The sequence below is a fragment of the Salvia hispanica genome, chromosome 5 (assembly GCF_029641045.1).
Source record: "Salvia hispanica isolate PSC_SH4W2 chromosome 5, Shi_PSC_v1, whole genome shotgun sequence".
In the NCBI taxonomy this organism is placed as follows: domain Eukaryota; kingdom Viridiplantae; phylum Streptophyta; class Magnoliopsida; order Lamiales; family Lamiaceae; genus Salvia; species Salvia hispanica.
In genome coordinates this window covers 14,405,311-14,420,990 of record NC_142696.1, presented here as the reverse complement: position 1 = coordinate 14,420,990, position 15,680 = coordinate 14,405,311, and the positions used below count along the sequence as shown (strand labels likewise).

General features: G+C 45.7%; 1 protein-coding gene across 1 annotated transcript; it reads right to left on the bottom strand.

The window, feature by feature from the left end:
* Window positions 1-14,300: 14,300 nt before the first annotated feature.
* LOC125189817 (uncharacterized) lies at window positions 14,301-15,317 on the bottom strand. Its single transcript, XM_048087046.2, has one exon. It carries the CDS (start codon window positions 15,315-15,317, stop codon window positions 14,301-14,303), a length of 1,017 nt encoding a protein of 338 aa, XP_047943003.2.
* Window positions 15,318-15,680: the final 363 nt, after the last annotated feature.

The following is a 15,680-nucleotide window of genomic DNA, read 5'->3' as shown; positions in this document are numbered from 1 at the left end:
AAAGAGCTGAGCTAGAGCAAATAGACATGAAACATGACAGAAGACAATAAAAAATTAAAAAAATGGGAAAGTGTCAAAGGAAAAGGCCAGAAAGAAAACAATATACTTCAAAGCACAAGGAAATAATATGATAAGATTTAGAGGTTAAACAATACTTCAGAACAGAAATAAAGGAAGATCATTCCTTCAACAATGTCAGTTGGACACCAACATCCGGACTTGTGCATTGCCTGAAGGGTTTGGGTAAGGGCCTCCGTTGAAGTAGGTTCTTCTCCTTCAACAGAACTGAAGTAAAGGTAAATCATGCCTTCAACGATGTCAGTTAGACACCAGCATCTGGACTTGTGCATTGCCTGAAGGGTTTGGGTAAGGGCCTCCGTTGAAGTAGGTTTCTTCTCCTTCAATTTCTCCTACACATTGTCAGCAAAATAAGCTCAGATAAATTTACAAGGTTAGGGAGTGACTGGACACAAATTATATCTTATTATCTCTAAGAACTGTCGGGTATCAGGTATATTAATTCTAACGTTACCCAGTGCTTGAATAGCATCAACTGCAAAAACACTGTTTACATCTAAAAATTGTTGAGCATGAAACACCAATTACTCTGTGAAGATATTTACACCAACAATATGTTGTGCATAAAGTCTAGAAAAGTCTTGATTGAGTTGTGGACTCTTGGTCGAAAAAACCATAGCATACCTTCCTTAATCTTCAACAAACTTCTGACCCCTCGCCCGTAAACAGAACGATGATCAACAAAGCTATTGCTACATACATTCTTTGCCTCAAGATGGAAGAGGATTTCTGGCGACAAAAACACTAGATTCTACCAAAGTTGGGTGAAGCCGAAAAGAGTTCGGTTGCGCATCCACAAAATCCAGGTGAATGGGCGTGAGCTCACAGATGAGTTGGAAATTAAAAGCTCTGCGGTTGATTTCTTCAAAAACCTCCTTGGTCCCGATACTCCAGCCCTTGCTGAGATGGATCCGAGTCTAATACAACCACTCCCTCATTCGGCCCAGCTCGAGACTCTCTCCGAACCCCCAGATGCGGAAGAAGTGGAGAGCGATTTTTGGTATTTCGGGGGATAGCACACCTGGCCCGGATAGATTCTCGGCCACCTTCTATCAATCATGTTGGAGCATTGTTGGATCGGATGTTATTAAGGCTGTCCAACAATTCTTTAACGGGGCTTTCCTATCCCGTAGCATCACGGCGACGAGCATTGTTCTCATCCCTAAGAAGACCCTCCCGGAGACTTGGGCTGACTACCGCCCCATTAGCCTCTGCAATGTCATCAAAAAGGTCATCACTAAAATCCTTACAACGAGAATCACCCCCATCCTTCCTTTGGTCATTTCCCCTAACCAAAGTGGCTTTGTGAAAGGGCGACTCCTCCATGACAATGTCCTCCTTGCCCAAGAGATGTTCCATGAACTTCATAGATGCTCTCCAGCCCCAAATGTTGCGATAAAAATTGATATGGCAAAGGCCTATGATCGCGTCCAATGGTCGTTTCTTCTCCAAGTTCTCAAGTGTATAACGACACAGAATTTGAGAAATGTATTATTAACTATATATAACTATTTTAATCCTTGCCTCTGTCACATAATCAATTGCATCACAACCTCTGTCTCTATCTATCTATCTCTTCATTTTTATTTTTCTGCAAAATTATTTTCTCAAATTCTGTGTCGTTATACTATATTTACCTCAAAATTTTCCAACCACCTACATACAGAAGCATGGTTGTCACTTATTGATAGATGCGTGAGGTCGTGTTGGTTCTCAGTCCTCATTAATGGCGCCCCCTCGGGCTTCTTCAAATCCACGCGAGGGCTTAGGCAAGGAGACCCTATCTCGCCGGCTCTGTTTGTGATTGCAACGGAGTATCTATCGAAAGCCCTAGATAAGCTCATCTTGGGCAAGAGAGAAATGTCATTCAAGGTGGCTCGTCGATGCATGGAGATCAGCCACCTTGCCTATGCCGATGACATTATTATCTTCACGCAAGCGGCCACACCCGCTTTGCGCCAACTTAGAGCTCGCCTCACCGAATATGAGGCCATATCCGGTCAACAGATTAACCTCGGCAAAAGTAACTTCTACATTGCGGAGGCGCACGTGGGCTGGTCCAATCCTATTCAGCGGGAAGGAGGTTTCTCACCGGGCTCTTTTCCTGTTATCTATTTGGGAGTGCCTACCTATCGTGGAGTCAAACGCACAAAGATGTTCATGTTCCTTCGGGAAAAGATTGCCAACAAGATTTCAGGGTGGGCCCATCGTCATCAAAAGTACCCTCGAGGCGATCCCGATCCACATCTTCCAAGCTATTGAGCCAACAATCAGTGCGCTTAACCAAATGGATCGGCTCATGGCCCAGTTCTTTTGGGGATCAACAAATGAGAGGAAAAGGACCACTGGATCAGCTGGGACCAGATTTGCCACCCAACTGCCGAAGGAGGGCTTGGAATACGGAATTTCAAAGAGGTACTAAGAGCCTTCACTATCAAATTATGGTGGCGTTTTCGGGAGCAAAACTCCCTCTGGGCAAGATACATGATGGCTAAATATTGCTTCAACTCATCGCCGCTCATACAAGGAGCCTTGAGTCCGAAACAACATCGCCAATGGAAGTATAAAGCCGAAGCATTGGAAGGATGTCAAGCTTGGGGTGTGCAGCCCAGACCGTGATGAAGGAAGGCGACCCATTCCGCGCACTTTGGCGGTGAAATGGAACCCCCCGGACCACCCGTGGATCAAACTTAACACGGATGGTGCCTTTGCAGAATCAACAAGAAGAGCAGGGGGTGGAGGCATTGTCCAAGACCACTTGGGAAGAATGGTCGCCGCCTTCTCTACCCCTTTTGAGGCACATTCAGCTTTGGAGGCTGAACTCTTGGCCATCCATCATGGAGTATCCTTGGCTAGAGAGTTGGCCCAGCCAAGGGTTTAAGCCGAGACACTCGAAGGTAGAGAACAACTTACAAGGGCCAGCACCAGCTAAAGACGGGAGCGGAGAAAATGAGATGAGGAACCAGCAGAAACAGGGGAAAGAAAAGGAGCTGGGTCAGCCTCATGTGATGGAAGTAGGTAGTTCCTCCAGACCTAAATCGTCCACTTTGGCTGATTTTGTGGGCGAGGAAGGTTTCACTAGACAAGGTAGGAAGGGGAAAAAAGGAAAACAGGGGAAGGTGAACCCGACGGTGCTGCTTAGATCGAGTTCAGCTGATATAGGAACATTGAAGGGGAAGAATAAAACTCTTGATAGTGATGGTGGAAGGCCAGGCTCAGCCTCGGAGGAAGGTGTTAATCACGGTCACTCAAACAGGGTACAACAGAGAGAAACAGGGGATGGGGTGTTGCAACACTTTGTGAAACAAAATCCGTTGCAATATCTCCAACATGAGGAGTATATGGTGGAAGATAATGTCCAGGAACTTCACAGGGAGGAACTTCACAGTGGTAGGAGATCACCTTAATCTAAAACCGCCGGATATAGCAACTGGGTCTAATACGATGGAAGTTGAAACAGGAACACACTCATTGACAGAGGGGCCGTCAGCTCCTAAGTTGGTATAACTGATCCATGACTTGTAATATATTAGTGTGGAATGCGCGGGGTATGGCTAATGCTAAGACCCAGAGCGTACTCAATCACCTAATTACAAATTATAAACTGTCCTTCGTTGCTATTATTGAACCTTTAACCCTCCCGAGGCCTGAGATTTGCAGGTTGGCGAGGCTGGAGTTCAAAGGTGGTAACATGTCTAACAAATTTTGGATTTTTGCAGAGAAAGAGTGGAAAATTGAAAGTTGTGTTGATAGTGATCAGCTCATTCATGTCAAGAGCACTGTTGGAGGGCTCAAAAACCCTTTCTTTATTTCTGTGGTATATGGAAAATGCTCAAGAAGGGGCAGATTCCCCTTGTGGGAGACACTCCGAGACATCGCGGAAGATATGTAAGGGCTGCCATGGGCGGTAGGGGGGGACTTAAACATTTACCTGAATGAGAAGGAGCGGAAAGGGGGTGCCTCGGAGGTGTCGAGGAGTAAAACCTTGGAAATGCTGGATTTTGCAGAGGTTATTAGTGACTGCAACCTAATTGATCCGGGACATGACGGCCCTGTTTTTACGTGGGTGAGAGGGGCACTTTTCCAGAGGCTCGATAGGATTCTCATTAATGAAGGATGGTCAACACAGTTTGCATCAACAAGGATCACAGTGCTGCCAAGGATCGTGTCTGATCATGGCCCTCTTCTAATTAGATGTGCGGAATCAATTGGCACTCGGAGATCCTCGTTCCGGTTTCAAGCTATGTGGACTAGACATCATAAGTTTCTTGATGAAATCAGGATGCTTTGGAATGTAGACACCGGGTTTCATGGGATGAACAATCTACAAATCAAACTTGGTCGGGTCAAGAAGGGGCTGAAAAGGTGGAATAAGGAAGTCTTTGGTAACATTTTTGTACGCCTTAAAATGGCAGAATTGGAAGCCGTTAACGCCCAGAATTCCTTCGAAGCAGATGCATCAGCGGAGAACAGAGAAAATTTCAACAAGAAGACAACCGAATATCTACTGTGGTTGAGAATGGAGGAAGATTTTTGGCGTCAAAAGGCAGAGGCGCGGTGGGTGGTTGAGGGGGAGCGAAATACTAAATTTTTTCAAGGATGGGTTCGTCAGACAAGATCAAAATCCCGTATTCATGAAATTCAAGTGGGGGGAGTTATGATATCTGATGAGGATGAGATGAGATCTTCAGCAGCCTCTTTTTTCCAAAACTTGCTTTCCTCGGACGGCCAACAACTTGAAGAACCGAATCTGGACATCATCAATTCGCTGCCCGAGAATATGGAGTCTGGATATTTGTGTAATAATCCATCCAAGGAAGAAGTGAAGAAGGCGGTCTTCGGAATCTCTGCGGATAGTACCCCGGGGCCGGATGGTTTCTCATCGCTTTTATACCAAGTTTGCTGGAATATTGTTGGCGATGATGTGGTGGCGGCTGTGACTGACTTCTTCAATGGAGCTTACATGCCAAGGAGCTTTACCGCCACCATGATTGTTCTGTTACCTAAAAGAGAGAACCCACAAACTTGGCCGGACTTCAGACCAATAAGTCTCTGCAACGTGTCTAATAAAATCATCTCCAAAATTCTGTCGGAGAGGCTGGCCCCGTTGCTCCCTATCCGCACGGCCCCAAATCAAAGTGGATTCGTCAAAGGAAGACTCTTGAGTGATAACGTTCTCCTCGCTCAGGAAATTATCCGGGATCTTGCGAATAGTTCTCCATCTCCTAATGTAGCAATTAAATTGGATATGGCAAAAGCTTATGATCGCGTCCAATGGCCATTTTTTATCAAAATTTTACGCAAAATGGGATTCGAAGAAAAGTGGATCTCTCTGATCGAGCGCAACGTCAACTCTTGCTGGTTCTCGGTTTTGGTTAATGGGGCTGCGGCAGGTTTCTTCAAATCGTCTAGAGGCCTCCGACAAGGTGATCTGCTTTCACCCTCTCTTTTTGTCATAGCGGCAGAATATTTATCAAGGAGTCTAGACTCTCTGATCCTTGGGAGACGGGAGATGAGGTATGCTACCACGAGGCACGGGATGGAAGTGTCGCATCTTGCTTATGCAGATGATATCATTGTCTTCACACAAGCAAAGCAAGAGTCGATCCAGGAACTCATCGAATGTTTGAATCACTATGCTGCAGCATCAGGCCAGAGGATTAATAAGGAAAAAAGTCAGTTCTACATTGACGAGAAGCATGCAAGTTGGGCCTCGAATATTGAGGCGAGCGGCGGCTTCCGCCGGGGGTCCTTCCCATTCACCTATCTTGGTGTTCCTATCTTCAAAGGGAAGAAGAAGATCTCATCGCGCATTCACTCGTGGTCACACAGGTATCTTTCCTTCGGAGGCAGGCTAACGCTTATTAGTTCTTGAACCGACAAAGGAGGCGCTAAAACAGTTGGAGGGACTCCTTGCGAGGTTTTTCTGGGGTACAACGAATGAGAAAAAAGCCACACATTGGATTAGTTGGGACCAAATTTGCTACCCCACGGATGAGGACTTGGAATATGTAAGTTTGAAGAGATGGTTGAAGCCTTCGGGATGAAGCTTTGGATCCGTTTCAGGGAGCAAGATTCACTTTGGGTAAAATTTATGCTCCAGAAATATTGCCGGAATTGCGCCCCTTCATTGACACCATTCTCAAAGACGCAAAGTACCACATGGAAAAGGATGGCGAGGGCAGCAAGTAAGACACATAGTCGTATCAGGTGGATTCTAGGGAATGGAGAAATCCATTTTTGAGAGGATGTTTGGTGGGGAGACAAACCGATTAGTGAGCTGTGCAACCTAGGAATGAGATTACCACACAAGAAAGTTAAGGAATTTTGGAGGAATGGGGAATGGAACGAAAGCCTAATAAGAGGTGTACTTGAACCGCTCGGAGTCCCTCTGGTAAAAATCGCAGATATCGTTGATACCCCAATTGATGTTAGGGGCAAATATATCCTACGCTGGACTGAATCACCACATGGTAACTTCTCAACTAGCTCTGCCTGGGAAATATGTAGACGGCGGCACCAGCCAGTAGAAGTCCTCAAGCTGGTTTGGAATGATTGTCTCCTCCCCTCTATTTCCATCTTTCTATGGAGGCTCCTTGCCAACCGAATTCCGGTGGATGCAAAGTTACAATGGAGAAAAATTAGCATCGCCTCAAAATGTAGATGTTGTCGATCCCCGGACGTGGAAATGAGAGCACCTTTTCATACAGGGCGATGTGGCAAGACAAGTCTGGTATTGGGTCTCGGCTTGGTTTGTAACACCCCATATATTCCAACCGAAAAAATAATAATAATATCATAATTTAGATATGTTAAACCGCAGCCAGTTAAAAACATTTTCTCAGGTCGTTTAGACCAAAACTATGCCAAAATATCAATAGCAGAACTTGAATAATATATCAAAATTTATAGTATCCTTTGGTTAAGGACAACCTTTTCTACAAATTTATCAAAATATTACTACCTACCTACTGTCCTTCGCCTCCATCCACCGTCAAATTTCATTTTATTTTATAACACATTAACACATGCTTAGTTAAATCATGAGAAATGAATCTCATTACCAAACAAGAATTAAAACCAAAGCACTAAGTCCAATAAAGAGAATAGTCGGCACTTTCCTACCCACCCATCAAGAATTCCATTTGTTTCCTACTTAATTATTCACTTTCAACATATGAAACTATTAATTACAGAATGATAAAATGCTTACATTTAATTGTAAAACTGAAGGTGAGTATCAAGAAGTGGAAGAACAAGAGAATGTGATGTTGTTGAGATTGGAGCTGAGGCGACAAACGGCAACAGTGATGCGTCACTGCGGCACCAACGGGAAGAGGCGACGACGGTTCACAGGGGAAGATAAATTGCAATATTCCTCCTCCTTTTATTATTTTCATTCAAAGATGTCTTCCTCCCCCCTCTCTGTAATTTGACAGTGACTTGATATATTTTTGGGGGTGAAGATTCTAGAGAAAACATGAAAACTAGAGAGGCTTCTCCTCTATGTGCACCGACAATGGGGTGTTTAGGATAGGCTTTAATTATTTATTTTATGGTATATTAAGTGTACAAATGGCATGACTTTAATGAATAGATATCCTTGGTCATTTCTAATAAATCGTCAAAAAGAAATGCTAAACCGATGATTTTCTTATTCTAATTTAAATCTCTTAGCATTCTTTGTGCCACAGGTCATATACTAATTCATTTTAACATCTAGTAATGCTCTCTCTATCTAATTATTATCATTTACAAAATTGAATTGATCATGGAGAAATCCTAAAGTATCCATTTTTTTATCGGATTTTCGAGTTTCATCTAAGCCTATTTTTAGGATGTTACATGGTTCCCAAACCTCCCTAGGTGGAATGGAGCCGTCACTATAGAGGGGAGAATCAAATTTTGGCACAACCGGTTGTGCAAAACGGAAAAATATCATGTCTGTACCGTCATACCGAGCGTGGTTCTATGGCTTCTGTGGTTGGAACGTAACAATCACATTCACAGAGGAACGGTCTTCACAGCAAGGACCGTGTTCGACCGAACCAAACAATACCTGCAGCACCTTATCTCATCTGGAAAACTTGGACAAAAACAATGGACTGGTTGTGAAGTCAACATTGGATTGAATTTCTCAAAGTGGAGGGAGTGTCCGCGGGATCGAATCAGGATGGTCAGCTGGATCCCTCCCGAAAGTAATTGGCTGAAGCTTAACACCTATGGTGCTTGGAGTGCAGAGGGAGCAGGGGCTGGTGGCACTCTCCGAGATCATGGTGGTAACCTGGTGTGTGGCTTCAAAACAAATATCACAGCCAGGTCCCGAATGGAGGCAGCTCTCCAAGCTGTGTATATCGGCATCGACATGGCGATGGGGAGGGGGTCGAATATCTGGATTGAAGTTGGGGAACCCGAGATTGCAAGTTTGCTGAACGCGGAGAAGCATGGGGCTGCTGATAATCGACATTGGATCACTCGGATCAAAAATGCTTTAAAATCAATGGGTGCTAAAATCTCCCACACCCCCAAGGAAGGTAACAAGGCGGCAATCCTTTTGGCTCAACAAGGATGCATGACAGAAACTTTTGAGGTCTTTGAGCAAGAGACGGCTTCGCGCATGGTCTTATCCATGGTTAGGATGGATCAATTAGGATTGCCCAACTTCCGTTTCAATCAGTAGTTTAGACCTTATGTTTGGCTCTAGATGGCTTTTGCGTTCGTGATTAGAGTAGAATGGTATTCCTCGAAGTATGGAGGTGATACCGTGATACTCTGTCGAAATAGGGATGACTATCTTGTTCTTTCCGGTACGTTACTTTTGGACGTAGCCATGTATTGTACCAACTTCAGTTGAGATATATAGGGATGAGGGACCCACGAACCCTCCACCGTTAGGTGTTTTTCAAAAAATAAAAAAAAAGCTGGGGCCCAGCCCACGTTCGCCGAGCCATGGCCCACCTGGCCTTGCATATGAGACATGGAGATTATCGCATTTCCTTCATCCACCGGGAAGGGAATAGAGTCGCGGATCTTCTAGCCAAAATGGGATTGGAGCTTGAGGAATTCACTCGCTTCAATGCCCAAACAGCCCCAAGATTACTAAAAGCTATCGTTCGATTGGAAGAAATGGGAGTACCTAAGATTCGTGTGTGTGATGAGGACCACGGTTAAGCTTCGAACCATGGTGTTGACAATCGGCTGCTGCTCCCTCGCAGTCGCCTTAGAGTAGGTAGGTGTCGAGCTACTATAGCTTGTCCCCCGTTTACTCTTATGGTGATTTTTCCTTGGAAATCTCACGATTGTATAGCTTTTGTTTTGTCCTTTAGATAGCTTGATAGGATGGATTGTCATGTTTCTTCCCGGCACGGCACTTTTGGTCGTGGCCAAGTATTGTAGGGCTGGTTGTTTTCCCTTCCTTTGGCACGTCACTTTTGGGCGTGGCCAAGCATTGTACCCCTTGAGTTATGATATAAAGGGATGAGGGACCCACGAACCCTCCACCGTAAAGGTGTTTAAAAAAAAATCTTCAACAAACTTCTGAAATATCCAGGCACAATTTTTTGGTAGATGCAAGTTCGGTTTGGAAAGCAAACCAGTTTGGATAGTGAAATTAGTAATTCAGTAGAAAGTGAACACATCTATTAACTATTAAGGGATACTGGGTTAAAGGAAAAATAGCCAATTAGTTTGGATAGTGGTGTTGATTATAGACAATTATTAATTTAGTACTGACTAAATGTTGGGATGTCCACAGGTCTTGATAAGTCCCCACTTTGTTCAGCTGGATCAGACCCGTGGCATTAAAAACTAATTACCATAACCAAAAAGGAAAGGAACAATATTATGAAAATACAACATATACATTGAGAGTATACACATATAACACATATAACAACAAGTACAACGTACATAAGTTGTTCATACACTTTGTCACAAGATTACTAGGCCCAAAGTTCTAACCGCTAAAAGAAATGCCCTCCACGAGAAATGAGACTTACAGTGAACAAAATCATGACGGATAGATTAAACTAGGAATCTAGTCAGTAATAAAAGAACTACCTAAATATGTAGATATTCACTCTTAATGGTGTTCATTAACTAAAACCAACATATAACTATCAAATGTATACATAATGAAAGAAACACGCATTTCCATGAAAAGTGCCCTAATGAAAATTGCGTGTACAAGAAGGTTGAAAAAGAAAATGTTGTGTTCTTAGTTTTATATGTAGATGACATTCTTCTAATTGGAAAAAATAAAAAGATGTTGTCATCAGTACGAATTTGGTTGTCCAGCCAGTTCGAGATGAAAGATATGGTTGATGCGGGACACATTCTCGTTATCAAGGTTCTTCGCAACCGTGCAAAGAAAATGTTGTACTTATTCCAAGAATCTTACATCGATACAGTACTTAGACGCTTTAGCATGCAAGATGCCAAGAAAGGTTTCTTACCTTTTAGACACGACATCCATTTATCTCAAGAGATGTGTCCAAAGACAGCATCTGAGATAGCAAAGATGAGAAGGATACCATATGCCTCGGCTGTTGGTAGTCTCATGTATGCTATGCTTTGTACTAGACCTGATATTTGCTTTGTTGTTGGCATGGTAGCAAGATATCAATCAAATCCAGGCCAGGACATTGGACTGTCGTAAAGAACATATTCAAGTACCTTAATCGGACTAAGGACTATGTACTAGTTTACAATACATCTGAGCTTTGTCCTTTAGGATATACAGATTCAGACTTTCAAGCTGATGTAGATTCGAGAAAATCAACTTCCGGATATGTGTTTACCTTAGGAGGTGGAGCTGTAATTTGGAAGAGTGTAAAGCAGAAATGCATTGCAGAATCTACCATGGAAGCCGAAAATGCGGCCGCTTCGGAGGCTGCAAAAGAGGCGTTTTTTTTTATTAAACACCTGACGGTGGAGGGTTCGTGGGTCCCTCATCCCTATATATCACAACGCAAAGTGGTACAATACTTGGCCACGCCCAAAAGTGACGTGCCGAGAGATACAAGACGATTAGCCGAAAGGCTACACATCACAAACCAAAATCTACAAAAATAAAAGACAGGGGCATTACCACCACAAAAGTATGCGGGGGACGAGTCAAATGAGGCTCGACACCTACCTACTCTAAGGCGGTCGCAAAAGAACAATAACCGAGTGTCAATCAACAAGGCCTCGATTCCCCGCCGGGATCCTCGTCGCACACTCGATATTTGGAACTCCCATCTCTTCCATTCTCACAATGGCTTTGAGCAATCTTGGGGCTGTTTGGTTGTCAAATCGTGTCTGTTCCTCGATTTCCAGGCCCATTTTGGCTAGAAGGTCAGCAGCTTTGTTCCCTTCCCGGTGGATGAAGGAAATGCGGTAATCTCCATGTCTTCTATGCAAGGCCAAGTGTGCCATGGCTCAGCGTGAATGGGCTGGCCCCCAGCCTGAACCCTTGGCAAGGCTGATTGCTTGGGCAACATCCGATTCAACCCAAATTGGTTTGGCGAACTCCCTAGCCAATAACAACCCATGACGAATGGCCAAGAGTTCGGCCTCCAAGGCTGATTGAGCGTCGAGCGGGGTGGTGAACGCTGCGATCAATCTCCCCAAGTGGTCTCGAATAATCCCTCCACCCCCGGCTCTCCCCGTGGATTCCGAAAAGGCGCCATCCGTATTAAGTTTGAGCCACGGTTGGTCCGGGGGGTACCATTTCACAGCCATAGCCCGCGGTATGGGCCGCCTTTCCTCAGCGAGGCTTGGCCGACACACCCCAAGCTTGACATGCGACTAGTGCTTCGCTTTAAGGTGTCCATTAGCGAAGCTGTTTCGGACATACATTTGCACTTGCCAGATCACATTGGACGCCTTAAACAGTGTCTCATGATGCCGGCTCCTATTTCATTCTGCTCAAATGAACCAAAAAATGAGGTATGGCATGAGACGGCTAAGGTGTTTCTTACTTGCTTGCTGCGTTCTGAGGGGCCACACTTTGAGCCTATCTGGGATAGTGTCATTGACACGGAGCGGTGGGGAGAAGCCATCGAACTCTCTCCACACTCTAGAGGCCCCGAAGCCTTGGATGAAGAGATGTTGAAGGGACTCCATGCCGGGCCTAAGTGGGCAGCAAAGGCACTTAGATGCCAACTCGATCTTGTGCCATTGGAGCTTGGTATCAACTGGGATACGGTTCGATAGAAGTCTCCAAACAAAAATGGCGATGGAAGAGGTGAGTCCAGCCTTCCAAATATCGTCAAGGCTAGGAATGATCGGCCTCTGTGAGCGGATAGTATCCTAGGTGGAGGAAATCGAGAAATCACCGAGCCGAGATAGCGACCATCTTGGGATGTCTGGCTCCCCCGTGATGATTGGGGTATCCCGTATCTTTGCAATGATATGTTGAGGAAGACCAGCCTGTTCATTGAGCTGCTGAAGTTTGGCCACATCCCAACCTCCTTCACTCCTAATAAACTCCGATACAAGAGTCCGAGGGCTACCCCTCTCATCAAGGCATAGTTCTCTCAAGGTAGTGTTGCCAATCCAAATATCATCCCAAAAATAGACATTACCTTTCCCAACAAGCCACCGGATGTGCGGTTGCACATAGGGTTGGGCTCTATGTATTCTCCTCCAAGTTGGGCTAGCACGGCTCGAGGCTCCGAGCATGATGGGCGACAAATTATGGCAATATTTGGCCAGCATGTATTTAGCCCAAAGGGAGTTTTGTTCTCGAAATCTCCACCACAGTTTGATAGTAAAGGCTCGAAGTACCTCTTTGAACTCCTTACGCCAAGCCCTCCCTCAGCAGTTGGAAGGGAGATTTGATCCCAGCTAATCCAATGAGTCCTTTTCATGTCATTTGTTGAACCCCAAAAGAAGCGAGCCATGAGCTGGTCGAGTTGATTGAGAGCGCTGACCGTTGGCTCGATAGCTTGAAAGATGTGGATCGGGACCGCTTTGAGGGTGCTCTTGATGATCGTGAGCCTTCCCACAAAGGAAAGGTGTCGGTGGGCCCAACCAGAAATCCTATTGGCAATCTTTTTTCGGAGGAACATGAACATCTCTGTGCGCTTAGCCCCACGGTAGATAGGGACGCCCAAGTAGAGGAAGGGAAAGGAGCCCGGTGAGAATCCGCCTTCAAGCTGAATAGAGTTAGTCCAGCCTGCGTGCTCCTCCGTGATGAAGAAATTACTCTTGGCAAGGCTAATCTGCTGACCGGAGACCGCCTCATAGTTGGCAAGGCAATTCCTAAGTAGACGAAGAGAGGGTGTTGCCGCCTGTGTGAAATTGATAATATCATCAGCGTATGCAAGATGGCTGATTTCCATGCAAAGCCGAGCCGCCTTGAATGTCATCTCCCTCTTGCCCAGAATAAGCTTGTCTAGGGCTTTCGAGAGATATTCCGCTGCAATCACAAAGAGGGCGGGAGAAATCGGATCACCGTGTCTAAGCCCCCACGTAGATTTGAAGAAGCCTGACGGGGCTCCATTAATGAGTACCGAGAACCAACATGATCCTATGCACCGTTCAACAAGGGACAGCCAAGCCTCCGAAAAGCCCATGCTCCTAAGAACTTGCAGCAAGAATGGCCATTGAACTCGATCGTATGCCTTAGCCATGTCAATTTTAATGGCCACATTAGGGGCTGGAGAGCATCGATGGAGTTCATGGAACATCTCCTGAGCAAGGAGGACGTTATCATGGAGGAGTCGACCTTTCACAAAGCCACTTTGGTTAGGTGAAGTGACCAAGGGAAGGAGGGGGGTGATTCTTGCCGTGAGGATCTTCGTAATGACTTTGTTGATCACGTTGCAAAGGCTGATAGGGTGGTAATCGGCCCAAGTTTCCGGCGTGGCTTTCTTAGGGATAAGAACAATGCTCGTCGCCGTAATGCTATGGGGAAGAAAAGCCCCGTTGAAGAATTGCTGGACTGCCTCAATAACGTCCGCACCAATGGTGCTCCAACAAGTTTGATAGAAAGTGGCCGGGAACCCATCCGGACCGGGTGTACTATCCCCCGAAATATCAAAAACCGCACTCTTCACTTCATCCGCATCAGGAGGATCGGAAAGAGTTTCAAGCCGAGTCGAGTGGGGAAGTGGCCGGATCAGATCTGGATCCATTTCGGCAAGGGCCGGGGCATCGGGAGCGAGGAGGTCTTTGAAAAATTCTACTACAGAGCTTTTAATCTCCAAGTCATCTGTGAGTTCCCGTCCATTCGCCTAGATTTTATGGATGCGAAGGCGGACTCTCTTCTGCTTCACCCAACTTTGACAGAATTTCGTATTTTTATCCCCCTCCGCAAGCCATCTCATAGTTGCTTTTTGTCTCCAGAAATCTTCCTCCATCTTGAGAAGAAGTATGCAGGTGGCAATAGATTTGTTGATTATAGCCCTATTGGCGGCCGAGGGATCCGCTTCATAGTTAGCTTGAGCCGCCGCAATTTCCACCTCCATATTCTTAACGTTTGCATGGATGTTCCCAAAGACCTCTCTATTCCACTCCTTGAGGGCCCTTTTAACTCTTGCAAGTTTAATTTGGAGACTAAGAAGGCCACCAGCCCCCGTGGGTTGCACCCACACCTCCCGAACCAGCCCCAAAAAACCTTCATGTCTTGTCCACATATTTTGAAATTGGAAAGCCCTCCCCGTGGTCGTGGTGTTGGCAAGTTTGCACAGGGCGAGGATCGGCCCATGGTCCGAAGACACCCGAGGCAAATTTGTCACCCGAGTGGCCTCAAAAGAACTAGTCCACGTCTCACTCACCAAAATCCTGTCAAGCCTCTCAAACAACCCGTTCTTTGCCCAAGTGAAGGCTGCACCGTCGAACCCCGGGTCCAGAAGTCTACAGTCTTCGATGGTTTCCGCCAAGTCAGCCATCTCTGCTTGCCGATTGGTGTCGGTACCAACCCGATCCCCCGGGGATAGGATGGTATTGAAATCTCCCCCGATCATCCACGGACAACCATCCAAGGTGCTAGCAAGTTCCCTCATTTTATCCCACAAAGCGTATCTCTCCGGCCTAGAACACTTAGCATAGACGGCCGAGATGGCAATTTGAGTAGCTAGCCAAGGAGATGAGAGCCGGCCGTGAAGAACCTGCTCCGAATCATCCTCAACGTCGAAATCAGCCCCGTCTTCCACAAAAACCCAGATCTTCCCGTTGGAGTTAGAGCCTTTGAAGACCAGCCCCAATGACTTGGAGTAACGTTCCGGATTAGGTAGTGTGAGGGGTTCCATTATTGCAAGAAAACCAACATTGTAATTTTTAATTAATCGTTTAAGTACGTTTGCGTTCGCAGTTCCCCTAACGTTCCAAAACAAGAAATTGAAAGACATAATTAACAAGGTGAGTTGGTACCCATGGAGGCAGAAGTTCCTCCTTGGCATTTGGTGACTTGATCTCCGTTTCCCCCCTCAATGCTCCGAGGGTCATAATCATTGGCTTCGGGAGGTGGCTGCACTTCCATCTCTGAAACCCCGCACTCCCCGCAGGCTGCAAAAGAGGTTGTATTGTGACAATTCTAGTGCTGTGGCGAATTCGAGGAAACCACGTGCTCATAAAGCGAGCAAGCACATAGAGAGGAAGTATCTAACATTAGA